A 26,654-nucleotide genomic window follows, 5' to 3' on the forward strand; every position below is an offset into this window, starting at 1 on the left:
TTTGAATGACAGTCTTTAGTCTGACACACCGGTTCCCAATGTCCTCAGTTCTGTGTGCTCCCCTCTCTGAAACTTAATTTGATTTGCTTTTTCAGCTTCCCTCATGACTCTACATCTTCTCTGCATCATGTCCACAAATGAGGCAGGATAAGCCAGAAAAATCCTGCACTGACATGGCTGAGCCCTGGGAAGAAAGCCTTGTTTTCATTTCCACATATTTTTCTTTTATTCCCCATTCCCTTGTGCAATAGCTTACCTTATAAACCCAAACTCTTTAAGGCTGTGACTGACACAACTGTCCTAGACTGGGAGGGTTTCTTTGCCCTCGTTCATTGGTGACACAACCACCAACCCATTCCAGACACCCAGCTGAAGAAACCTTGCCCTTGCTTAAAAGCAGTCTGTACCTGAAACTTTTGCAAATTAGACTGCTTCAAAAACCACATCTGGAGATGGCATCACCTATGAACAGAGCATGTGACTGTCAATCACTACAGAGACTTTCTCTGGGGAGCAACCTACTTCCAGGTTTCAGCTAATAATACAGAAGCGTACCAGTCTTCAGCGTGCTACTGCAGCGAGGTAAAGAAAACAGCAAAGACACTGTTGTTCTCTCCTTACCTTTGTCAGGATCACGAATATACACAGGAAAAAATGTATGTTGTATATAAAATGCCTTCTACTTGTGTCTTCTTGTTACAAGCAAGAGCGAAGAATGGATGCATTATTAAATTGACAGGAAGTTGTTAACATCAGTAACTGATTAGGTTAAAAAAAAATCAGTTTTTCTAAGGTCATTCAAAGCAATTTCAGTAGCATGTTCAAAAGTAGCTAATTAGATTATTTCTTCAGTATTAAAAAAATAAAATGAAACAGTACTTAGCCACCAAACAACTTTAATAATAATAATGGCATTATTACCATTTCACATATGAGCTGAGTTCAAGGAGGTACTTGATAGAAACCAGAAGTGAAACTAGATTGTGGCTTCCCATGCAAGTCGCTAGGCCTTACTCCCTCTCAGAAACATTTCAAAAGCAAATCTGAACCTGCAGCTCTCAAGCTTTCAGATTTGTGCTGCTCCTTCATGAGAAACAGATTCCTTCAGCTCTTCCTTCCAGCACTCTGTCTCTGGCTGGTGAGCTGGCCAGCAATGACTAAAGCAGGCAGACTGATCAGCTGAGGAAATTTCTAAACTCCTTTTGAACTTTTATTTGTTATTTCACATTCTTATTTAATGCCTATTTATTTCCACTACAGAGACAGCTTACAAAAAAACCAACCCCGAGACCAAAAACAAAACCAAAACAAAAAAAAATACCCCCAAAAGAAAGAAAACAGCTTGTTTACTGCATAGATGTGTTGCCAGGAAATCCCATTGTTGTAGTGGTGAGTAAAAGTCCTGCACCCTGACTTATGTCTTACTCACCCTAAATCATGTATGAGCAACGCAGCCTTTCCTGATTAATGAAAGTGGTCAAATGTTTTACAACACTTGCTAGGAAGTCATCTTTCTGTGCATGACCACTCTGATTACTAAGCTGTGATGGTTTTACACATGCCCTGTAAATCAAATCCTGATGCACAACAGGAAGTTTTCATTGCCAAGTCTTTTGGAGTTTAACACAGCATCAACGTGATATAAAGCCAGGTGTTAAAATCGTCAAAGGGAGATATTTTGAAATGGAAAGCACAAGAGAGAGCTCAACATCTATTTTTGTTCTAGCTTTTCAAATTTGCAGCAATTCACTAATTGGAGAGTTTCACGTGAATAAAATATTTTGAACTACTGTTGAGAGATATATAGAAGGATGAAATGCTTTCCACTGTATTAAGATCAGAGGGGCAGAGCAGTAAAGGAGGGTTTACAGGAAAATAAACATAACTAAAAAGATAAGTCAGACCAAATGTCGTGCTGAAAGTAGGTTAGGACAATACTAATATTATACTTGGTTAACTTCTCTCATGTTTTATGCAGAGTTAGTACAGACGTTTAGTGGCTGGCACCTTCTCAGTTTATATATCCAGAAATACTACGGTCCAGCCCTAACCACTTTAAAATTATGCTTCCCTTTGATTTGCTTGTTTTCCAAGCTCTCTCAACTTGCTTTACACAGAACATACACAAGAGCCATCAGAAACCTGCACATCTTACACGGGGGAATTATCCCCTCGCATTTACCAGACAAAACACTCTACATTCCTTTTCTGAATTTTAAATAAGTTATGCTATCTTCTAGCCAACGTCCTCTTGCCAGTAAAAACAAAAAAGAAAGTTTTGTGACCTTAAAAACATCATGGGCAAGTGAAGATTCGCAGAAATTATTCCACTAGTAGGTTTGAGAATAGATAGATGCTTCCTCCTCTTCCAGCTTAATCCCCAAACACCCTCGCTGTCAAAAGGCTATTGTTAAGGCATGGGCTTCCTCCAAGACCACATCCTGTGAATCAGGTCAAAGTGAAACACAGAGCTGCTTTAAATGAGCTACTCTTTGCGTGCCCTGTATACAAGTGCAGGAAAAACTATGCAACTCAAAAAATTAGCATACTAGAGAAAAAAAGATAGTGGACCTAGACCAGAATGAACATATAGTTAAAAATATTAGCAGTTCTCAGTTGTAATGGATGGCCTTGTTATTTACTAAATACAAGGGTTTCTGCTACCAATAAGCTAGACATTTAATTCAGAGGCAGAAATTAAGACCAAAAAAGTCATCTCTCCTTAAAAAAGACCTGTTTTTATTCCATAACTATTTATACTTTCCACATCATATTTAGTAAGTGAAAAGCCTATCAACAGCACTGTACACAGGACTTTCAATGAGTGCTACACTGCTCCACAAAGGGTGCAACATATTCTGTATCTCTAATAAACTGTGTCAGAGTCTGTGTTGATTGGATACATTAAAATCAAAGAATGTGGCTCCTGGAGTAAAAGTCCACCTCCAGGTCAGAGCTGGGCCCACATTGATGGTAGCCACTGACATTGAAATGAAGAAAAAGCCAAAACTGTCCTTATGAAGCAAGCAGGAAAAATAACTCATTATCTGGATGTTTTATTCTTAACTGATGCCTTAGAAAAGACAAAGGATGTGCTTGTGGTTATGATGTGGGGACTGGGACTCCAGATATATATGACTTGAAATTCCTAGTCCTGCCACAAAGTCCCAGCCTGAGTGTGGGAAAATCATCCATTTCCCCTTTAATCTCTCCTCTCCCTCTGCACTGCGGGGTAATATTTTTCCCTTTCTCCCCGACTCCGTGTAATACAGCCATACATTCTGTAGGGCTGCGACTAACTTCTCCTGGGCACATGCACGCTACCTGTTGTGCTAAGGCATCAATCTAGTAAAAATTTCTAGGATCAAGGTCTGGTTGAAACTCAGAAAAAATCCACAGAAAGGACATCCTCATATGTTTTTACTTAAGGGAAGAAATGTTTTTTAGCTGAACCAAACTTCCTAATCTTAGTGGTACCCTTCACTCTGCTGGTGCATTGGGATGCTCCTGACTTCTAGGGAGCAGCATGTACAGCCCCTAAAAAATGCAGCCAGCTGAAATCTTCACTGCAGTGCTCCTGAAGGGATTTTTGAAGGATCTCTGAGCCCTAAACTGAATGGGTTTCACAGGGTTTCTATGTTCCTTGTTATAGAGCAAAGAACTGAGTCCCTGAGAGTCACTCCACTGCCAGATCTCACAGGATCTTGAGTCATGAGGGCACTCCGATCCCGATATCTTATATGCCAGGGAAATGAGTGTTTCCAAGCAAGCAACTAGCTGGCGGGTCTCCGAAGATACCTTACCTATGCTTTCGGGAAACTTAACTGGAACTTCAATACTTCAGTGAAATGCCTCTGGAAACACCCATACCGTACAATGGCATTTTGCTAAGGTAGCAAAGCTGTCTCCAGAAGGAGTCCTTGCATCTCTAGGGCACTGTGGGCCACAGGGCTGTCAGCTCAGGTTCCCAGCGTAGCACGGGTTTATTAGCACAGACCTACACTCAGAGGCATCAAGGAATGAGCAAAGAGAATGAGAAGACCATCAGGATGGCCATCGAGTCCTTTGCACGAGGAAGGACCAGTGCTAGTGATGCTATGAATGACAAGTGTACACGCCTTTGTTTTTTAAAATACTCCAGTGACGCAGATACTATACCTTCTGCATGCAAAGCCTTCCCCTGTTTAACTACTGTTACTGCCGGGAAGTTTTAGTAAAGCCTAACTAAAACTTCCTGGGGTATAATATAAGCCCATTATTTTTATCTAGAGAGGGAGACCACTTATCTCCATTTCTGCTCATGGAGAACAGATCACCCCAAGGGGCTGCAAGAGTGTTGCAGCAAGCAAATGTTGCTGGGTTGCTTCAGGTTTGGAGCTCTGCTGGTGCCTCCACGGTGCATTAACACTCAGACACACTCCCATTTTCAAGGAAAGGATTTTTTTAATGAAAAGTTGTTTGGTCAGGAAATCCCCAAGAGGCTTCCCTAGGCACAAATGCAATACAAAAGAGTAAGAGTAATTGTTTTCTGCTGATGCCTAAAACCAGCTCAGAAAACACAAATTAATATGAAATACATTGAGTTCTATGTTCTTATTTTGTGAAAGAAATAAAACAAAAGAAGTAGGAAAGGTAGGCAGATGTCTTAAGCTCAGGTTGGTAAATACCCTCCCAGTTACAAATTACAAACAAAAAGCATCTGTCGACCTACACTCAATACAATTTTCTCACAAATACAAAAGCTTTGAGAGTTGCATGTTGTGTTACTGTACATTTATCTCAACTATAGGAAAATATGCTTGGTACAGATGATTAGAAAATAAACATGTAACTGTGAAGTTGACTCCAAGCTCATACAGCGTGAGGCTCTTAAATCAGTTATAATATAGCGTAGACAGATGGTGCTGGATACATAAAGCACATTAAAGATGCTGTTATCTGTTTGATAAAGAAATAATTCAGAGCACAAGGCAAGAAGCTGAAATTGCTGACAATCTGAACTCCTGCCAGCTGTCCTGGCTTCACTAGGGCTGTGTGAATTTTAAACACACATAGTCCCAGGTGTCAGCAGTGCTGACTGAAATTTCTGGCAGCTACTTCAGTGCTTTTGAAACAATGCTGGCTTCCCATCACTAGCAGTCACTATGGGGAGAAGATAGGCGGTCTCTGGCTGCTTCTGCTGCCCTTTTTGTTGCCTTGGCCGTAGTGCTGTAAATGAAACACTCGGCACAATGAGCGGCCTCCTTTCTTGCCAACCCACAAGGCAGACATCTCCAATGCACTAGCACTGAGAAAAGGAAGGGTATGACAAAATGGGGAAATAAACTCATTTATTTATGTTCCCTAGATTCAGTATGTCAAGAAACTCGGTGGAGCTTGGCCCTGAGAGACCGGACAAAAAGGTATCCAAGAAATTGAAAGGTCAAGGAGATGTGGGATTGCAACAGATGCTCTGCTTGGGAGACATTTGGGGAATGGTGGGAAAGGGTCACACAGAACCTAAGTAAATGGTGCGGAAGGGTTAGCTAAGGAAAGACGGAGATATGGAACTTGTTCATGGCACACATCTGGTTTTCCAATGTGCACAGTATTCCCCTTGGCATGAGCAGGAGCTCCACCCATGTACGGAAAGCAAAAATATTTGTCTTGAGATCTGTCTGGATAGAAGAGCCTAGCCGTCCTTCAAGTTTGGTGTCTGGTGACGGGCAGGAGTTACCACATCACCTACAAACTGCTTAAAATCGATGAGGGAAAAATGGGAGGTTTCCCTGTGCCTTCCAACGTCCTACTGCAACAGGGCTGGCTGAATGACACTGGAAGCCCTCACACCAAGACTGAGATGCAACAGTATGATACTAAATGAAATGAACCTCGTGAGTCGCTTTAATAGCAACAGCATGTGTTTTTGCCTAATCTCATCAAAGTATTTAGCTTTGTTTTGTGACACTGACATTCATTTTGGATTACTTTAACAGTGTTTGCTTGGTACAACTAAGTGTTTCAGACCCCATTCTTCGTTGGCCATGCTCCCCAGGTAGAGCACATCTATTCTTCTCCGTTCTGCTGATTTACAGATGGCTTCCCCAGCACAACTGCTCAGATGTCTGTCCTCTACAGAAGAAGCCAGTAGTGTCTCTTTCCTCAAGTGGACACATCATATTCTTTGTCATTTCTTCCACAAGGCCTTGCAGCAGATTCATTTCCTGAGTTCCCTTGAAATCTTCCTGTATCAAAGTCATATTGTTTAATGATGAACTTCGTGGGGCTGGACCCCTCTAAGGGAGACCACAAATTACCATCCATTCATCTTCTGGGTACCAGTATCTCTGTACTACAAGAATCTTAATATAAACCCCCAAAATTGAAGTATCTAGAAAAGTTTTAGGTTTACATGTATGTGTGTTGGACCAGTTGTGGAGCCTGACTAGCACTTTCCAATAATGAACAGTGATATGAAAAATGTTACAGTCATGACAGGAAGACTTGATTAGTGGATACTGAGAAAAACAAGTCGTATGCAGAAGCCTGTAAAGATGTCTGCCAACAGGAAGGAAGAAGGAGATAAAGCAGACAGCAGCAGACAGATAGCATGGACAAAGAGAAACTGAAAAAAAGAAAAAAAAGATAATATGACAGTAAAGGAATGAATTAACTCAGGAAGGAAGGCTAAAATCTTATCGTCCAAGTCATGTAACCAGAACACTAAAATTAATATATCAGATTCAGCTCAGAGAAAATTCAGTTTGCAAGCATAAATGATGGTGCAGTGCTCTCAAAAGAAGAAAGTCTGATGATGGGAGGAAAACCCTGGGTGCATAAAGCAGAGCACTGCAAGAAGCAGCCCCAGGAAGCCAGGCCAGAAGACCAGCCTGCCTAGCAGGGGTGCTGAGTCCCAGCAGCTGCTCAGCTTTGTCCAGAAATGATGCGAAGCAGTACCTTTGCAACTGCACCATCAAATGTGTGAGGGCAGCTGAAATTAATCATGGTGACCTGGAGTAAAATACTATTGCCATTGGCATTTTGCTGCAGGTCAACATAGTGCAGTCATCACTGAGTGACCAAAATAAGTTGGTTTTGCAAAGACACTCTTTCTTCATTCGTTTAGTTTTAAGCCATTATTTCATTTACCTTTCTACAATACCACTTGATATTTTTTCATTTTGTTACCATTTAATAGCCCATTCTACAATTAGAATCACAAGGCAGCCTAGCATGATCCGATAATTTTGGTCGCATTAGTTTAGCAAGCAGTATAAAAGTGGTGGCACAGAAATATGAATAACATTGTACCCACAGTTAGAAAAATATTACAAAAGATACTGGTGTTTTCAGACGTGGGTTTGCATAAAAACACTCTGTGGTCCAACTGAACAGCAAAACTCCATCTGCTTCAAAGGCAGCCAGCATTTCACCTCATGAATCCAGCAGCTGGATTCCTTTCCTGTGTACATATATAGGAATAAACTTTTGTCTATATGATACTCAGGGAAAAAGAATGTGCTCTGAATGCTTGCGTTCAAATATTTTGCATGACTATTCACATCATAAGTGTTCATGCAGTCAGTTTAAACATCAGTGGGTTTAGCAAGAAAGCAGATGGACCTGTATGTGACTTAGGTACCAAAGCACAAATCAGGAAAATTTTGAACAAAAGTGCAGTTGAATAAACTACACAGAGAATAATTTAAAACATTGGCAACTTATTATTTGCTTTCCTAGGCTTAACTATGTTCTATCCAATTAAGAAAAAAGTTGAACATAACCACCTCAGACTTTTCCTACCACAGTTTTTATTAAAATAATAATATCACTTTTATTAAACTTCAAACTACATCATGTCCACAAAAAAGAAAACAACCAAGACTGCATATGCAAGTGCAGGAAAATCATGTGAGATGGGAGAGACGCCTAGGGAAAAGAGAACTGATGTTTGCAGCTGTATTCCTAACCAGCCTTGGCAAGCCAGTTGTGTGCAAAAGCCAACACAAGTGTCAAAAGTCTTGAACAATCAGGTGTGGTGAGACTGAAGGCCATAGAGGAAACAGCTGGGTGGCAATGACCTACTGTATTGACATGTATAACCCAAATTTATCTTGGAATCCTTAGCGCTTATAGATAGCAACAGGATATGTCACAGTGACTACATGTGTCAATCTAAGCGCCTTCCAGACAGGATGAAAAATCTGGTGACCCACAGTGCAGCATATGTAAAATAGCAAAGAAAGCAATGCTAAAGGTTGCAATCCAGCAGCCAAGGGCAAAAGTTAACCAGATGAGTAATTCACATGTTCCATTGTCTTTTTCAGACAGACATCCATCATTTCTCCTTCAAAAATCAGTGCTGCCTTATATTCAATGATATAACATAAGCATACAAGCAGTATGATATATAGGCAGATTTTACTCTCAGTTGGAAACTCAGACTAGGTATTCATTACATTTTGATTGAAAGACGTTTATCTGATCACTGTTATAATGAAACATTCCCAATGTACAGCATTGTATACCACAGAGCCACGTAGGAATATCACGTGTTTGATTAATATGTTCGCTAACCAAAGAAATCAACCAAAGGTCTATTGGAGACAGCACTCACCAATGGTCAAGCTTTGGGACAACAATATCTGTAATGCAGAACTTGCATCTGGTCAGCAAACCTGAAGAGGCATTAACTCTAACAACTCCCTCAAATTTGTGCTTAGAACTACTGCTTAGATAACGTGGACATACTGCTGAGGCTACCAGGCGCTGGGAAACAGGGTGGCATGGATCTCCATTGCTGATGAAGAAAAATAGCATTCAGTATTTTTAGGCTGATACTTTGAAGTTTGCTAGTAAGAAAAGCCTAAAAATAAATTCTTCATCATAACCACCCACCTTATAGCCCAAATTACTTTGTCAAAAAGATTTCATGAAACTTGCTTAAAAGGCGAATAAAAGAACATCCTTCCAAAAAATGTGCCTGGAAGAAAATTGGGCAAGGGGCTGTCACTAAGCTTTCCTGGGACTGTTGGACTTGTAAGGGGGGAATACAGAAAGGCTGCAGAAATTAGAAACTTCTTAAATGCTCAACACCTCTGTAAATCCAGGTGGCCAGGGGAGGTCTTCAGACCATCACATGCAAAAACTGGCCTTAATCTCTAAGGATCATGTTTTAAAAGTGCTCACCTGCCTCCATTAAGAACAGAAGGAGAGAAAGATCTAATGGCTGGTAGGTTCTTTTTTGGAGGTCGGTTTGTTCTGCATTTTTTTCTTTAAAAAACAGTCTCTAAGTTTACAAGTATTGTCAAACCCATGAAACATGAAATGGCAAATTGGGATCATAGTTTGGGTCTAGCCTGTTGCTTTACTCACTAGCATTTCAGCAGTGTTCAGGACCAGGTGCCTTGGAAGGATATGACTCCCCTTAGGTCTCATGCTGATCACTAATAGTTCCCAAGTGTTTTAAAGACTGAAGGCAAGATGCTTTATGTCTTTCTCCACGCTTTTTTAAAAAATCAAGAAACATCTCTCAGTAGGCAACGTAACTGTACTTTTTTTTCTGAAAATAGTACTTGCAAATCTAATTTACTTTTCATGCAGTATCCATTAAAGAACAACATTAAAGAGGAAACAAAGAATATTTTCTTTTAAAAATAAGCAAGGAAGCAGGAATCACATTTGTTGAAAAGTTGTATTGTTATCTTCATGTTGCACTCATGTCATTGAAAAGGGCCGTTCATCACTTCTGGTAATCAAGAGGTGAACAGTCTGCTCCTTCTTTCTATTTCTATATAGCATGTCTGAGACCACCAGTGCATCATCTTTGGAAGGCAGGGAGAGGTGATACAAAAAACTCCAAGGGAAAAATTAAGTGACATGACCAAAATCTCATGGGGAAATATGTGGCAGGGATTAAAAAGGAAACCAAATGTTCAGAATCCCAACCCTATGCTTTAACCACAAAACCAACTTTCTTCACTAATACCAAATTAACCTAGTAACTAAAAACAAAGGAAAACCAAGTATATATATTATGTGTATCTTGCCACTTTAACAACTCTGATGACACTCAAGTGTCCTCAAACTAAATAAGAAGCAACTACAGATATATGTTTAATCCCAGTGTGGTAATCAGTTCCACAAACCAAAAGTACTAGAAAAGCAAGGGAAAGTAACCTCACATAACACTGCTTGCTGAAGCTGTTAAACCACACATGCAGCTGTAATGTACTGACTGAAAGATCTACAGGAATATATACTCCTGACAAGAAGGGACTCAATACTCAGGTTCAAAGCATGAAAAATGTTTTCATCTACAGCAGAAAGACCAATAAAAAATCAAGCAGAAGTTTTTTAATTGTTAATTAAGACTCAAAAAGAACCCCCTTACAAAAGAAAAAACCCCAAGCAGTCTAAAAAATGTCATGGCATCCATCCTACTTCAGACAAACCTTTTTTTTTAAATCACAATGAATCAGAGCTAGATAGGGGCTAGGAAGAAGCAATTTTGCAGAAGACAAAAACACAGGTACTTTTCACTGAGAAGCTGTTTTTCTGGTTCAGCAGTTCTGCAGCAAGAGTAGCCAGATCATTTGAAAAGTGAAAAGAAAATCAATTACTTGTTTTTATTTTAAAAGAGCCTCCCTGTGGGAATAGGTGTGGGCGTGAGAGCTCTTTTTAAACTTCATAATATAACATGAAGTAGCCAAGATTTTTTTTTTTTTTTTTTTTAAAGTACTGTCATGTCATTGCTCTGCTTACTGGGTGCTGGAACGTTTTTTTTCTACTTATGATTCTACTGATCCTTATCAAAATGCATCTGTGAAGCCTTTAACACTAACATTTAAAAACAAAATATTTATTCAAACAGCAACACTGAGGAAAACAAATTTCCAAGGCTGCTATACAAGTTCACTGGTGACAGCAAGTCTATTTACCCAATTACCCCCGAGTTCTGCATGCAGTAGGTTTCAATCAGATTTTTGCCTGAGCAAATCAACATTTTCTGAGAATTGAGATCCGCAGGTAAAGTTTACAACTAACCTTGCTATCTTCGATCTCCTGGGTTTTTCCTTGAAGCGCTCTCCTCTCTCCAAAATCACAGGTTGACTTTAACGTAAGCTGACAAGAAAGCATCGAGCTCTCTGCCCCAGTAAGCTCCAAAGACTTTGGTGAGTACTGCTGCGAGCCGGCAGGGCCAAGGTTGGGTATCGGGAGGGCAGTGTGAACAGGCTTTGACCCTACGGCTGGCTGTCTTAACTTGGAGGCAACCCCAAGTACAGGCATGGCTTCTATAAAAGTATCTTCTTTCTGCCAAAGAAAATGCTCCTGACCTCAGTCTGGTAGACTCCAGCTTCAGTAATTCCAGAACAAATACTTTAAACAAAAGTAGCAGTCATCTTTTCAAAAACTTCTTAAAACAATAATATTACGAGTTTTACAAGGAAGAAAAACTTTTCCTTCATCTCTCCCCTTCTCCCTCGCAGCCACTCACACGCGCTGCTCAGTGAGTCAGTGGCTCGGGAAGACTAAACACTCCTTTGGGGCGTGAACTTTTCTTGAAGGTAACTGCCACAGAGCTGCCTGTCTGGGATTAAAGAACTCATAAATTCGCTTTCTCTTCTTCCTACAGCATTCCAGGTCTGCACGTTAAGTGAATGAAGGACAGGAGAAAAGGAGGGAGAGAAGAGATGAAACCTCCCCGTAATCCGACTGTCAAAACAGCTCCGAGACCACAACACTAGAAGCAGAGACCTCTTCCTGACTACATAAATAACCAGCCCACATCTTAAAAAAAAACAAACCTCTTTTTTTTCTGATTTAAAAAAAAAAAAAAAAAAAGGACCTGAGTAGTGGCCAAAGCAAACAGCTGTTGGAAGACTTTTTATCCCGGAAATAATCTCAGCAATGAAGCTGTTTGTCTGATTCCTGGCTATTTTTCACTGCTGACAACCATGAGCTACGGTGTTTCATTCCCTGTTCCTCCCGTGAAATCAGGTTAAAATCGTGCAAGAGCGTGGCTAGGAACAGAGGCTGAATCACAGTGTGGGTAACGTCTGTGTGCTATGAAAAATCCATACAAAAACACAGAGCAGGATATAGGAAAATCACAAGCATTGTTAGAAGATTTAGTCAATACAGCTTTTCAGAGTTTTTTTTTTTTCTTTCTTTCTTGGTGGTGGTGCTAACGTCATCTATTCAATGTTAACGCTTCCCCTTCTAAAAACATTTAAAGCTCCATGAAGTCCATGTCCAACGCATCATTTCTGCTTGTTGCTCATAGAAATATTCTTGCTGGCAACCTCAAATCCTTGTACATGGAAATACAAGACAGATAGGCAAGCAGAGCGGGCTATAAAATGAGTCACGATGGACAGTCCAAATTGCTGAGCGGCATAAACACTTACTTAAAAGGACAACTGTAAATTCCTTTGAGAGCCTATAGCAGGGGAACCCATTTTAAACTGAGATATAAGGAAAAAAATGTGCAGAAATGCCATACCATTAAAATCCTACAGGATTTTATCACCCAACATTATGGACAAAAATGCTGCATATGTTTTTCTTGTTACCTCTTCCAAAATAAAACAGAGAGATAGGATGGCCTGAATCCTATTCTGCCACTAATATCCTACAAGGTATTAACTATGCCTTCCCTGAATAGTATGTACTATTAACACTATAGCTGTAAGCCCAAGAGAAAATAAGAGCCTTCTGGACTTTTAAGTTCTCAAATTAAGGATGGCAAGAGTTAGAAAAAAAGCACTGAAAAGAAAACAGAGTAAATGAGAAGCAGACTAAAAGGATTCTCTTAAATAACCCTTTGAAATTATTTTGCCGAATAAAACTGTAATACACTGTATTATCCTCTATCTTTCGTTTACAAAGAACACACTGACACAGTAGTTAAAAATTCAACTCTCTATATTGACTTATAAACTACCCTATTCTTGTTTGTAGTTTGTAGGAGCGAATCTGACCTGGTTTAGTAATCTCCTGAGTTTTGATGTGTGTGTATGGAGGATCAGCAAACCCATTTCAGCATCCTCTGCTTATCTTCTCTTTGGTTTTGCCACCATTAACAGTAGCCGCAATGGGCTTTATGCAAGACTGCACAGAGGTAACTGCTCTGCATTTTAGACAAGTTCAGCCCACAGAATGCACCACTCTGCTCCAACGAGTGGAATATTCTTGTTTGGTGTGACATTTTAGGTCTTGTGCAGAGCAAAGGGGAAAAAAGCTCCTTGTGCGGTCCGCATTTGTTCTCCAGCATCATAAAGCGCTGTGGCTGTGTAAGGAATTTAGGTTTCTTAGCACAACTGTTAGCAGTTAACGCTTTAGAAAGTGCACATATGCAAAGGCTGAAGCGGACCACAGGAAAAGAGGGATTTATCTCTTGCAAGGTTTGAGGAGATGAAAAATCCTCATGAGGACTGTTAACCAACGATCAAGACAAAGAATAAACTAGAGTCATGAGACAGATACTTTTTTGAAAAGAACTTTGCCAAAAAAATGTAATTGAATCTTATAACTTCTCAGGGTTATAATTTTACGAAGTAATGCATTATGGTAATCTTGCTGTTCTTCTTTTGAGTACGAATGATGAGGTCATGATACCCACAGTCTCTTTTGCAACCCATTTTCCCAGCACAGAAACCTTAAAAGTAATAAGTAAGCAAGCTTACTAGGAAAGAGTCATCTGTAATACATAATCAACAGGGTTTGGAAATGATGTGAAGCTGGTGTTACTCTTTCAAAATAATTATTACTCTTTCAAAATAATTATTAATTATCTTATGACTCTTAAGCTAGTACCAGGTCAGGGACATCAACTTCAGAACCCCATTTAGCTAGAATTTTTACAATGATAAAGCCCAGAAATGCTTCTGGTCTACCAAAGATACAAAGAAGAATCTACAAGATTGTTTGCGGGAATTGGGAAAGGTAATGGAGGAAAACAACAATACTACTCCACAGGTAAGAATGTGGTTACAAGCCTGGTTGCAAGTCTGGTCTTCCTTTTTTGTTTTCTCTCATTGTAATTCTAAGCAAAGATAAATAAACAAACATCTGCAGTCTTTAGAAATCATTTAGCTACATTTTTCGCTTGAAAGGCTTTTGTGTACCTCATGATGAGTGTGGGTTTTATGAAGGATATCGGGGAAGAGAATATTAAACAACTAAGCTTCAGTAGTGTTTTCTCTGCAAACAGGAAAGCACAGGATAAAGCATCTGTAGCCAGCATGCATGAACTGGCACCAGGTGCAGGTGCTGGTGGTGGAACTGGACAGACAGGGGATGGCACCGCAGGCAGAAGCTGTCTGGGCCCGCAAGGATTCTGTGACGGGAGGAACAGGGCATAACTGTGGGGAAAGGGCAAAGCTGGAAGCTGCCAAGGAGGGTGTCTTGTTAGGCATCGCGCTGGCAACGTGAGCTGGATGGGATTGTCCTCGGCAGCTCTGGGGTGGGGAGCTAAGCGACCATCGGGCAGGGCTGCCAGGGAGAACCCAAAGAAGGGATGAGGGTGATTTAGGTACGTGTGAATAGCGTCCAAACAGACTGAAGGCATATCTGTGAGAAACCAGGGGTGGAGAAGTTGCAAGCGGTGGCTATAACCTGGGGTTACGTGAAATCAAAGACAACGCCAGACTGCTTGGCATGAGGGACAAATAGATTGTTGGCAGGATAGAGAAAGTAGTGAGTAAAAAGATATGGCTGACAGAAACAAGGGACACATATCTTCACTTGGTTACATGAAGCTGATAGAGATATCTAGAAAGGGATTGCAAAGAAACAGCTCAGGCTAAACATTGTACAGAGAGAGGACCTGTAGGTTTCTAATTTACTGGCTTAGACATTTATCAGCTTAGACATCCTCAAGCCAGGCAGGTAAGGGACATCATCTGGATTCAGGATGCAGGAGGATGAACACAGATCATGACTGAAACCCTGCCACAAGGGAAATGATGAAGTTGTGCAGGAAAGGTTAGAGAATTGTGAGGAGGCGAGAAGACAACTGAGCTGTAGAAAAAAAACAGAGGGCAACATTTCCAGTGGGACCTTATATAAGCAGATGAAAGTGGAAAAAGATACCAAAAAATGGGAAAACAGAGCAAAGGTCAGAACACAATTCTTAGTAGTCTTGTCAACAGTAGTGGCAGTTCCAATGAAGTGCTGAAGGCAGGACCATTTCTTTAGCTAATAATGATTAAAAATTATGACATTCTGGCTATAAAGTGTGACTCTGAAAGCATCAAGCAATCAATGTTTTTACACAAATTATGAGTCAGATGAATGACTTGCACCTCAAAGTAAGACAGTACGTATGCATTCAGTATAATAATCCCCACATCCCAGAAAAAGCCGTAATATTTATTTCATATAGCAAGAGTAAACACACCTGAAATCCAAGCCACCTCATAAAAGAAGGTATCTGTCAGTTGTAATATTAAGGTGAGTTTTTGTTCTCAAGGCTTAACAGGAATAACCGTTCACAGCACAACGCCCCAGCATAAATTTCCTTTCCTTCATCGCATCCAATATCAGAACGAGTCCCACGAAGGCTGCTCCCCTTCTGTACCCCCAGCCCTCAGACAAACTGCTCACATGAACTGAACAGACAGCTGGCAGTGTCTCCCAGACCACAGGAAATATCAAGAGAGGGGACACCTGCCTCAAAAGTGGAGCCAAGAGATTTGTTTGCTCCTTCTGGTCTATGATCTTCGACAAGGAAGCTGTTGCATGTGTCCAGGGTCAAACAGGAAATGTCAGGGGTGCAGAGACTGCAGAGCTCTGTTCTGAGCTGTTTCCCTACTTCATCCCCCTGGTGTAACAGCTGTGGCTATAGCTTACGTGAGCCGGGCCAACTTCGGAACGAGCTTGAATGTGCCGATGCAATCACACGATGTTGTACGCGCTCATTTCAGGTTGAGCAGAAAGTTTTCCCCAGCTGCGGACAGAGAACTCTTGAAAAAGCAACCAACGATACTAAAATACTGAAGGTACCTAAAATGGTTTTTATGATTTGTTTAATAAACCCAGGTAAGCCAGGTTTAAACTTTTATAATACGAGTAAGAAGCAAGCCACGTGTCTGTCTGGTGTAACAAAATACGTTCAATCTGTCAGATAAGGAGACAAATTGTTCAGCTCTGACTCACGTTCACAGCATAATTCTACCGACATTATTCTTCTTATTACAAAAGTCAGGTGAATCCATCAGTCTCAAGGTAAGACACGTAACAAAAATTTAATCCTATCTGCGAGTATGTAATGCTACTGAATAAGCTGCTATTGTTTTTCTTAACAGTTTGGAATTCCCAAAGATATATAATCCAAAGCCCAGTTACAGTCACAGAAAAAGGTGCATCCGGCTTCCTAAAGGAAATCCTTCTGCTTTGGCTGAATGTTTGGGGAAGTTTTTCAAAGAGGACAACTTTTAAATAAGGATATCGTTTTATCCTCTGAACAATTTGGCCCTTCAAAGCTCAGCCAGGAGTTTATGGGTTTGAATGCATTAACTGGCAGAAGTGACCAGATCTTTTATAGTTTTTATTAATGCTGTACATTTGCAGTATCTTCCATCAGATGGTTTCAAAGCTTTATGCATAATTTAGTACCCTACCTCCTTGTGAAGTATGTAAGATATATTAAAATATAGTCAAGCAGAACCATGCAGCTAAATGACTTTCCCAAGTCTATATGGGGCCTCAGTACTCTCTTTCTTGAGTAGGGATTGTTTTGGTTTATGCATCTATGTGGGTTAAAAATTATAATTATTTCTCTTTGTTACACACTGTATTTAATCATCAAGTATTTGGCTTAAAGGAATCAAGCTTAAATACTATAGGATTGGGAAATGTAAATAAAAATTTTGTAAGGATAAGAAAGGACTAATAGCAACTGAACACACTGTGTAAGTATTTACATACTGACCTACTGACTAGACCATACAGCCAGCTGGTAAAGCTTAATGAAAGCATCAGCTTTCCTCTTTGGGAGGTGGAAGAGGAAAAGAAAAAAAAAATTGGATAATCCATTTGTTCCTTTCTAAGTAAATGAACCAAACAACAAATGCTGAAGACTCTCAAAGCTGCTGTTAACTGCAGATAACAAGTTAAAAAACCCAGTTATTTCAATCTGTATAAACTGGTCTGAAAGATTATACTCATCTTAAGAATCAAAGTGCCAGCTTTTCTTTCCTTTCTTCCTTGTTCCCCCAGTTTCTCATTTACAAACCCTCTCCAGGGCGCAGTGTGCCATAGCAGGCACGCCACCTTCTCCAGCATCCTTCTGGCCACTGGCAGGTACCTTCTCCCTCTCGCATTTCTGTTCTCTTCCCCAACTGGCTTTCTGTCTCTGAAAGGATTTCTGGCTTTATATGACCTTTGGTGGGCCATGGTGAGTTACTGATTTCAACTCCTGCTTGCCCTATAGCTTTCTGTCTTAGAATACATTACAGGTACAGACACGACTTCAGTACTGCACAGCCAAAGGAGCATTTCCCTCACTTCTCAGGGCATTTAAGAGTCTTCCAAGCTCTCTCTAAAGTTAATGGAGAAATATCTAATGCAGATACCACAAAACCAGACATTTCTAGAATGCATGATTAAGTTCTTAGGTGATAATATTACTTTCAGTAGAATTGGTAAGAAATAGAATTCCTGGTCTGTTTTTATTAATGTATTAATGGAAGCAGCTTTGCTCCATTTGAAATTTCAACTAAGGTTTAAACTATCTTTTGTTCCCCTCAAAAGATGGTCCTCATGATTTCTCTGCAGTCACTACTGCCTTCAACACAGATCCCCCTAGAACAAAATTCTCCCAATGCTCATACCCCCTAAAATCCTGACAGGATATTTTGTCATGCTAAGGAGACATTTATAAGTCCTAATTAGATGAGAAGGAAGTTGGCAATATTCGTGGGTTAATCAAAGCTGTTCTGACTCCTGATACTGTGTGAACTGTTCAGAACTTTCATCTAAAATTTCTTCAGAGAATAAACTTACTATAAATTTTTTTAACAAACTGTAAAAAATAACCCATTAAGATAAAGAAACTGAGACTAAACAGGAATCTGCTGATTATCTGCCATCAGGTAGCTGGCAGAGTGGCAAACCTATGCTTTCATCTGCTGGAAAGGGAAGCTTTCCTCTTACGAGCACTGTGGATCTGATAGAGGGTTTCAAAATCATAGCTATGCTGGCATTCACTTCAGGATTGTAGTGAAAAACTGCTCCATAAGGTTCCCATTGGTCTATTAAAAAAAAAACAACTTTAAAAAAAAAAAAAGCTCAGAAACATCTGCTACAGTCATGAGCAGACTCTTGGCCAAGTGCGGCAACAACAGTAAGAGACTTTGAAGTCAATCAGCTTTGCTATCACCAGCAGATACCCCTGCAGTCAATGGAAATTACTGCACAGAGAGTTTGGGAGATACGAAGAAAACTTGTTCTGCCAAAAGTGTATATAGACAGCAGTGAAGAAAAGAACAATTTTTGTAATAATCGTGAAAATGGTTAGGAGTGAAAGGTTAGCAATAGGTGTTTCAAAAAAAATAGAGTACTACATTCATACTTAAAGAATACCTCATGAAAACAAAGATGGATAGATTTTCAGGGACTAGCTTTGATATTTGACCTTAAACAAGTGTGAGCTGCACTGCAGCTGGAGGAGCACTTCTGACTCACAATCTACTGTCTGCTTCCTTCTTGCTTTGAGACTGTAGTCATTCAATGCTGGCTTGCATCATCCACAATTTATAATACCTACTGTGCTAGCTATATCACCTCTACCCATCTGCTTCCCCATACCTTGATCTAAGTTGCAACTATTGCGTAATATTGCCTGTTATTCCTCACTGCTTATCAGTATAGGTGATGTTTCCAAGCCATGTTTTTGGTTGCCTGTTGGTCTTTGCAGATAGTCATCATAACTAATTTTGTTATCAAAAAAGCTTTCCTACAATACCCGTATTATTTTCTTTAACCACATAAATATTTCATATTTATCCTACATTTCCTGTGATTTGCGCTAATTCAGGAGATACTGACAGGCATTTGAAAGGCAAGATTTCCTACGGCAAACTTAACATCTCAACATAAAGTACGGACAAGCATTGTAGTTCTTGCTGAAGACTTACAAGTTCACCATTACTTCACCTTCCCTGCCACAATTTCCATTGGAAAATCTGGTGTTTACCTTAATCTGATGCTAGACGGGTGTACTGGGGGAAACATTTCACCCCGTGACAGTGTTAGGTTTACTGTTGGAGTCAATGATCTTAAGGGTCTTTTCCAACATAAATGATTCTCTTATTCTATATGCCCCACTTCCAATCACTGTCCTTGCATATCTTCTGCTGCCAGTGGTCTGAAGCAGGATACTGAGTGATGGATCCTTGCTCTGACCAGTACTGCCATTTGAATCTCAAGTTCTTAGGTGAAGAACAGATATTGTAAAGTACCTTGAAGTCACTCTAGGGCTTTTGTTTTGTTTTGATAAGCAGACATGCTCATTCTGTCCCTGTCTTTGTGCTATTTGCCTGCTCTGATTGAGGAGTTATGATAACACTATACAGAGCCCACACTTTTTAGCAGTGTTTCTTCACCAGGGCTTATCACCACACTCTCTGTGGCTTCCTGCCCTTGACTTGCGCTTGGCCAGCTTGGAGCTCTGGCAGAGAAGGTCTCTCATCTCTACCTGCAAAATATTAAGCAGACAGGCCTTGTGTGTCAATGAATGAAAAACCTTGACCATGTACAATTTAGCTGTAAGCGGGTAATCTTCTCTTTCAAATAAAAATTGGCCTAATGCACGTACTAAAAATCTCAACCGTCTGCCTCTATCTCCTGTTGGCCATATGTGAACATTTCCTACAGTTAGCCTTGAAAGCCTGTGTCTTGCTCCATTCTGCTGTGATCAGAGCGTGCTCCAGGCCAACTGCTGGAATGGATTCTGTATGTCGCTAGAGCAAACCTTCCAGTTTTTTGATCAATAGGTGTCAAGGATGAACTGCTGTTTCTCATTACCAAACACCTCCCATCTATACTACACCATATACCTTGTGCCATCTTAACAGAAATCTAATAGTATATTACAATAGCAGCTTTTCAGGTCAGCAGACTCTCTTTTCTCACTGCCACTCTATAGATGCATGATTTTATCTTTTCTGTGTATCTTCATGTACATACGAGTACATATGTTTAACATGTCTGACAGTCATTAATGCCCTTTGAGCAATTCACCTGGGTTGTTTTATCTTTCACAAAAAAAAAGAAACATTGTATAGCACACAGCTGTCAAAAATAACTTCAAATCCTGCAGATGTTAGATGCTTCCTTCCTGCTTCTCAGCATACTGGGGAGAAATATTACCTTACAGATGTGGCATGTTAAAAAAAAAAAGGAGGCTATGGTTATTTATTATATTGGACTTACCTTCAAGTGCAAGAAAAGTGCTAGATGGGAGACAAATGATAAAACTCCTCTCCCAGCTTTCATCCATCAGTGGGGCTTTTAGAACTGACATATGTAACAAGCATATGGCAGCCATAAAAGCAACATCAGCATTCACAAATTAAAAAATAAAATAGAAAGCCAAAATAATTTTGTTCCACCTACAATAACCCTAGGATGAGCTACGAAGAAAGCACAGTTTTATCAAAACCATAAGGGAGACTAAAGTGGTTACTTAGCTGGAGCATCCAGCTAAATAGATACTGTTAGCTAAAAATCAGCAAATACTAAGTTACCAGCCACTAGTGAAACTATCAGCAGTGGCAGGCACACCTTCACTAGTGACAAAGTCAGAGACCATTATTTACAAAAGATGTCTTCATTACAAATTCATGTAGCATCACAGCCAACAGTTCAATAACTTTGCTGATAGACCCAGAAAGATTTTCGGCTGCTACAAAACTGCATAATTGGAGATACTTCTGTCAGCGAAGTCTGGGACATACTAGTACAGTCTCACTCTCTACATTTAGAAAAGGTATAATTAGATTCCATACATTATTCCTTTTTATTCCTTTATTGTTTTTCTTTACTCTCTTTGAAAGTCTTATTTTTAATTCCATTCCCTTCCCTGCACCCAGTGAGAGACTCTTCTCCAGAATAAGAACAAGATGTGCAGGCAGTATTTTTATTTTCTTTTCAGAAACCATCATAGCACAGCATTACAATTTCTTCAGTACAAACCACCTGAGCAACACTGGGAGCTGTAACTAGCAGAGTATTCAAAAATCCACTCTGACAGCTTGTCAAAAGATTCTGGTCTTTTCTGAAACCTACTTTCATTTAGGAAAAACCTCCCCCTTTCCCAGATTCCCACAATATAGGATTTTGATTCTGACTCTGTTTTCCTTCTTACTGTTCTCCTGTGGTTCTCTGAGACCTCTCACTGCCCCTTGCAAGTCTCTATACCTTATTGTCTCAAACTATAATCTAGTAACTTTTGCTTATATCTCCCTACTTCCTTTTGGTCTTCCGTGTAGCTTCTTGACTCCACCATATCTGAGCACTTCTATTTTGCCTTACATGATAAAACCGAAGCAGCCCAATGCCTAATGTCATGGGATGCCACTGCAAGGAACAGGACTGTATGCTTCTTCAATATATTAGCTAAAGAAGAAAAAAAAAAAAAAAAAAAGAAGAAAAAAAAGAGAGGTACACAATGTGCAGTCTGCTATCTGACCTGGAAAAGGTTTCTTTCTGTGATTAGAGCTTGAGTTCCAGGCTAGTTATATTCTGGCCAAATTGATTTTCCCACCCTTACAGAACTGAACTCTGTTCCTCATTATATGGGTGTAAATCTGCAGCAAAAACTTTGAACTTCCAATGAGTAATTCTAGATTTATGCCAGAGTAATTGAGAGCAGAATGTAGCCTCTTGGTTGCTCATAAATATTACACTGTTTAAGATTTCTATCCTCCAACACACTTGTGAACATTCCAGTTCTTTACCCTAACCCTCTTTTTTCCTTTAGGCTATCCTACAAGTTGACATCATAAATATTTGGAATTTTCAACACAAATCATATTTGGAACTATTTTACTTTCAAATCAAGGGAAAATGTAAATAATGAGAATGTAAATATCATGCGAAGCTTTTTTTCCAGAAAAAAAAAAATCTTTAAGAACAATACAGAAGAAACATTTTTCAGTGCTGACAGAGGCAGCAGGCATGACTGTCCAGCTCTTTTTCAAGTCTGCAGAACTTATTATTATTATTATTTTATTAATTTCTAGACTGCTGTGAGTTTGAGTAACAGGCAGCTCAAAAAGTTCTCTAAATCTGTGTTTTTAAAACTGTTACACAACTGTTTTTTAATCATTCAACTCATTACAAATAAAAATAATTTCAATGAAGTGTACTTTCTACGCTTTGGGTAAACTTTATCCCTGGTATAAATTTAATTAATTCCAGTGAGTTTTCCTCCAGCAGGAAAGAATTTATTGTTTATATTATATGCCAACAATTTGTTAGATTTAACAAAATATGAATCCTTCTTATGTTATAACTTCTGTTTAAAAATTTATCCCAGTAGGTTTTTATTTGAAACAAATACCTGATAAAGCCACCCTTTGCTGTCCACAGAAGCCAGCAGGGTCACAGCGATATGCCTGTGCATGCTAGCGACTTCCACCCACTCTGTTTGTCCACATAACACCAAAGTACCTGGAGCTCAGAAACTTCGACATTGTCCAACTGGGACTAGAGAATTGCTTTTCTTTGATCTGGGATTTCAAGAGTCCCACACTTTCCCCCCCTTTGATGAAAGACAGTTGGTTTCAGTTAAAAAAAATAAAAACATTCAACAGGAGACTTTCCCAAAAGGAAACAGAATTAAAATGAGTCAAACCTTAGCACCATACCTTTTGGATCATACCCTCAGCTGGGTCTGAATATCCCCAGTCATTTCAGACTTCAGCTTAGGCCACCTCAAGTTCTCAACTAATTGTATCCGGATTTACATAGTACAAATGAAAGCAAAATCTTGGAGACAAACTATTCCTTAACACGGCTTCAAGTTAGGCTGGTGAAAGGCTAGAATTTTAAAGGTCTCTGACTAATCAATTCTCACTGATTTCAGTGAAAGGGAGGGGAAAAATCCATCCCTAATTGCAGTGGTCTCAGAGAACCCAAGAACCAAGCCCAATTTCCACAAAAATCTTTCCACAGACGGAAATATTTCCATAGACTTCGATGGCCACATGTGCTCAATAGTTCTCACTCAAGGACTCTGAAACTGGGATTATATCATTCATTTATGTAAATCAGTTCAAAGAAAATGTAGAAATTAGTGGGGATGGTAGAAACTTTAGGACCATTATGAGATTTGCTTAAATTGGCAGGCCAAACTATTCGGCATCACTTCTATGAACTCTTTGAAATGCATTTGCCTTAAGCAGAAGCTCTTCTGAACTGATTAAAAAAATCATCAAGGTTGGGTTTAAAAATTTATTTATTCAAATTCTCTTATTCTACTAGCAGCCAAGTTGAAGTCAAAACTCATCTGTGAATGGAAAAATATCATTTGAATGGCAGCGGGTTATGTAAAGTCTGAGACTTGTTGCCCAGAACTAAATCTGTGAACGTTATATTGAAAGTGCCAGTCTGAGAAATCAGGAAAGGATTTAAAACCTGAAAGCCTCAGATAGTTTTTAAATTACTTGAATCAATATAAGCATGTTGATTTTCTCCTTTCCTGAATGTCACTGAGAAAAGCCATTGGGGTTTTTTGCCATGACACTCACAATATGAGCAAAACATCTATTCCCAAATGTCTTCGAACTTCCAACTCCCATGCCCAAGGGTTTAGACTCTAAAGGCAGGAGTCCTAAAGTCTTTCTGAAGTTTATTAGAAACTTTCTTATAGCTATTGAGTTTCTATAGATAAGACTGTGCTACAATGACAAGGGAAAGCAGTAGCAAACCTGAATAACCTTTTTCTATGTGCTTCTGTAGTAGATAAGAGTCGTAGCCCCACACCAGGACACAAAGAGCTGTACAGAGAACAAAAAAGAGCCTGCCTTTCCCTAGGGAATAGCAGGGGTGAGAGACGTCCTCCAGATTTTGCTGGTTATTCCTCACCGTTGCCTAATATGCCGGTCTGTTAGAAGAGATCTGAACTATGACACAGGAGAAGACCGGTAAGCCATCACAGCTATGATACAGAGAAAATGATTGTGAGTGATTATGGTCTTTCAGCCAGTAGAATGGAGATGGACCACAGCAGATACTCAAAGTATCTATCTGTAGGAAAAGCAAGATGGTAGATTACCTGTCTATCCATCCATCCATCCCTCCATCTATCTATGTAAAAAATGTTACAAGAGCCTGGCCATTCATTGTTTTTATGATCATTTTATTCATATACCTATGTATTGAACAAGTAAACAGTACTTCTGTATTCTTATGCTTACAGTAAGGGGCATTTATGAGTCATGACTTGGATTCTGTGACAGTTTCATCATTACTCATTCTACTGTCCTTCAGCTGATCAATGTAGGAAAAAATCCAGATTATTATGCATAGCCCATGACTACATTTCAGTTAAAAATCCTATGACTTAAGCTGCCTTCTAATCCTTCTAAAGCCCTTAATTACATAGATTTGAAAATGTACCCTATAACTATTATGTGCCCAGATTTGAAATTAATACTTGGTTTTCTTTCCCTTTTTAAAAAGTTCCTTACTTGCCATCATTTTTCTTTAAAGATTCTATACTAAATCCAAAGTTTTATTAACAAGCAGCTTTTAAAGAGGAGAACTGAAAGTCACGAGATATTTTTTCTGCTTGTAGCGCAATCTATTTTGAAACAATCAGTGTGTTTATAGAGTTTTAGATGTATGCATAAATTACTGCACTTAATGAGCTATTTTTAATTTTCTTTCTCACATTACGTCAAAGATGATGAGGTATAGATTAAAATACATGAGTTCAATTATAGTGAAATAAACTAAGGCATACAAGTAGCCTTCAGCTGTACACTAGCTTAATGTACTTCCTGAGGGTTTGATCCTGCAGCTCTACCACATACTCAATTCTCATTACCATCAGAAGGAGTTCAATCATCAGATGCAGGTTATAAAGAAATATCCATTTCAAGCCATAAGCGGAGCTTGCAAGTTGAAGCTGGTGGGTGTTGTGCAGATATAGGACAGTAGCTGGCTCTGAGGTTTTTGCTAATTTGTTCACCATCCTTTGAAGCACAAAAGCAGGAAAGGAAACCGCATGAAATATTAAATCATCCCACATTTCCAGGAAGGTTCTGAAACAATTAAAAACTAATACTATAATGTATATATGTTAGTTGGTTCTCCAAGAAAGCCAGAAAAATTGTCATAGAAGGAATAAACTTTCCACTTATAACAGCAGAGTACATGTTTGGTTGTTATCCACTGGGCAATATAATACATACTGAGCACTTAATAAATAACTATCAAAGCATGGGCTGTTATATTTCAGGCAACGGTGATTTCATTGGGAAATTAATTTAGATATTCCTCCAACTTTGAAGCTGCACAACCACCATAGCTTTAAATTTGGAGTGGGACTTGACAAAGAGAATTTGTAAAAATATGAGGAGAAAGATGGTAACAAAGGAAATGTTTCTATAAAAACTAGATGAAATATATTTAGAAAATCTACATTTCAGCCTGAAAACTATTAAAAGCAAATTTTCCTTCTTTACTTTTCAAAGTATTTTTTACTCCTACTTCTTGTCTGTAAATTACTTTGTTCTCTTTCAAAATTCTTCTTTCAAACTGACCTCTTTAAATTACATTTTAAATCAGGCAGTGATCAATTTCAGTGAACAATTACAGCCAAAAAAGCACTGAAAAACTTATGTCTTCACTACATTTCTTCCAAATATTTAACTCTTAATTTTCAAAGTGTTTCATTTCAAAACATTCCAGATGTTTTACTTCAGGATGTAAAAAAAAAAGCATTTAAAACATACTAGATCAAACAAAATATTTTTCTCTAAAACAATTTAAAAATTTTAAAATAGATTTGCACAGCTGTAGGGCAAAAGAAGAATAGCTGATGTTGGCAAGCAGCTGTTGTGCAACACACATGTCTCACAAACGAATCGTAATTGTCTCTCTTGAAACTTGTGCTCCCCCATCTGTCAGTTGTATCCGTTACAGAGAGGAACACGTCTCTATCAAATTATGAACTACATTTTGTATTATGTTAGAACACATGTCTAAACTTGCCCAAAGCAAACCTATCGAATTACTTCCCAGACAGCTGCCCTTCCTGCAAAAGATGCTGGATGTCTTAGTGGAAGAATAACATTGAAAAACCATTGAGGCTGCAATCTGAAGCCAACTTACTTCTTCAACTGTTTGACCAACATTAGCCCATGGAATAGTTATTTAATTTTAGGCAGGGAGACAGTAGGACTGAGGAGATAACTGAACGTAGCAAGGGAGCATTTGAGAAGACCAACGGAAGTCCCAGTTACGACCTGGTCTGTACCGAGAGAAAGGAATAACTCCAGGGAGTAAGAGGATTAAAGGAGTAGAAGGGATTTTGCCTATTCTAGGACACACACAAGCAGGGATTCATCTCATGCACCTTTATAGATCTTAGTCTGAGCAAGCCAGCCCCAGCTGTAATTATGCTCAACAGACAGAAACTAGAGTTTGGTTCGAGGATG

General features: G+C 39.3%; 1 protein-coding gene across 11 annotated transcripts in view; it reads right to left on the reverse strand.

Annotated features, from left to right (window-relative positions):
- NAV3 (neuron navigator 3) overlaps positions 1-26,654 on the reverse strand; it is a 557,756-nt gene that overhangs the window by 262,981 nt on the left and 268,121 nt on the right. For 4 of the 11 annotated variants that reach the window (XM_069773361.1, XM_069773366.1, XM_069773358.1 and 1 more), the window contains exon 1: positions 11,026-12,001. The exons of 3 other annotated variants lie outside the window; for them this stretch is intronic. In XM_069773361.1, the coding sequence (XP_069629462.1) occupies positions 11,026-11,268 (243 nt within the window). In that variant the 5' untranslated portion in view covers positions 11,269-12,001. Of the gene's footprint in view, positions 1-11,025; positions 12,002-26,654 lie in introns of those variants that run through there. 4 more of the 11 variants (XM_069773356.1, XM_069773357.1, XM_069773365.1 and 1 more) reach the window with 2 other exon arrangements.

The sequence above is a fragment of the Haliaeetus albicilla genome, chromosome 28 (assembly GCF_947461875.1).
Source record: "Haliaeetus albicilla chromosome 28, bHalAlb1.1, whole genome shotgun sequence".
Lineage (NCBI taxonomy): Eukaryota > Metazoa > Chordata > Aves > Accipitriformes > Accipitridae > Haliaeetus > Haliaeetus albicilla.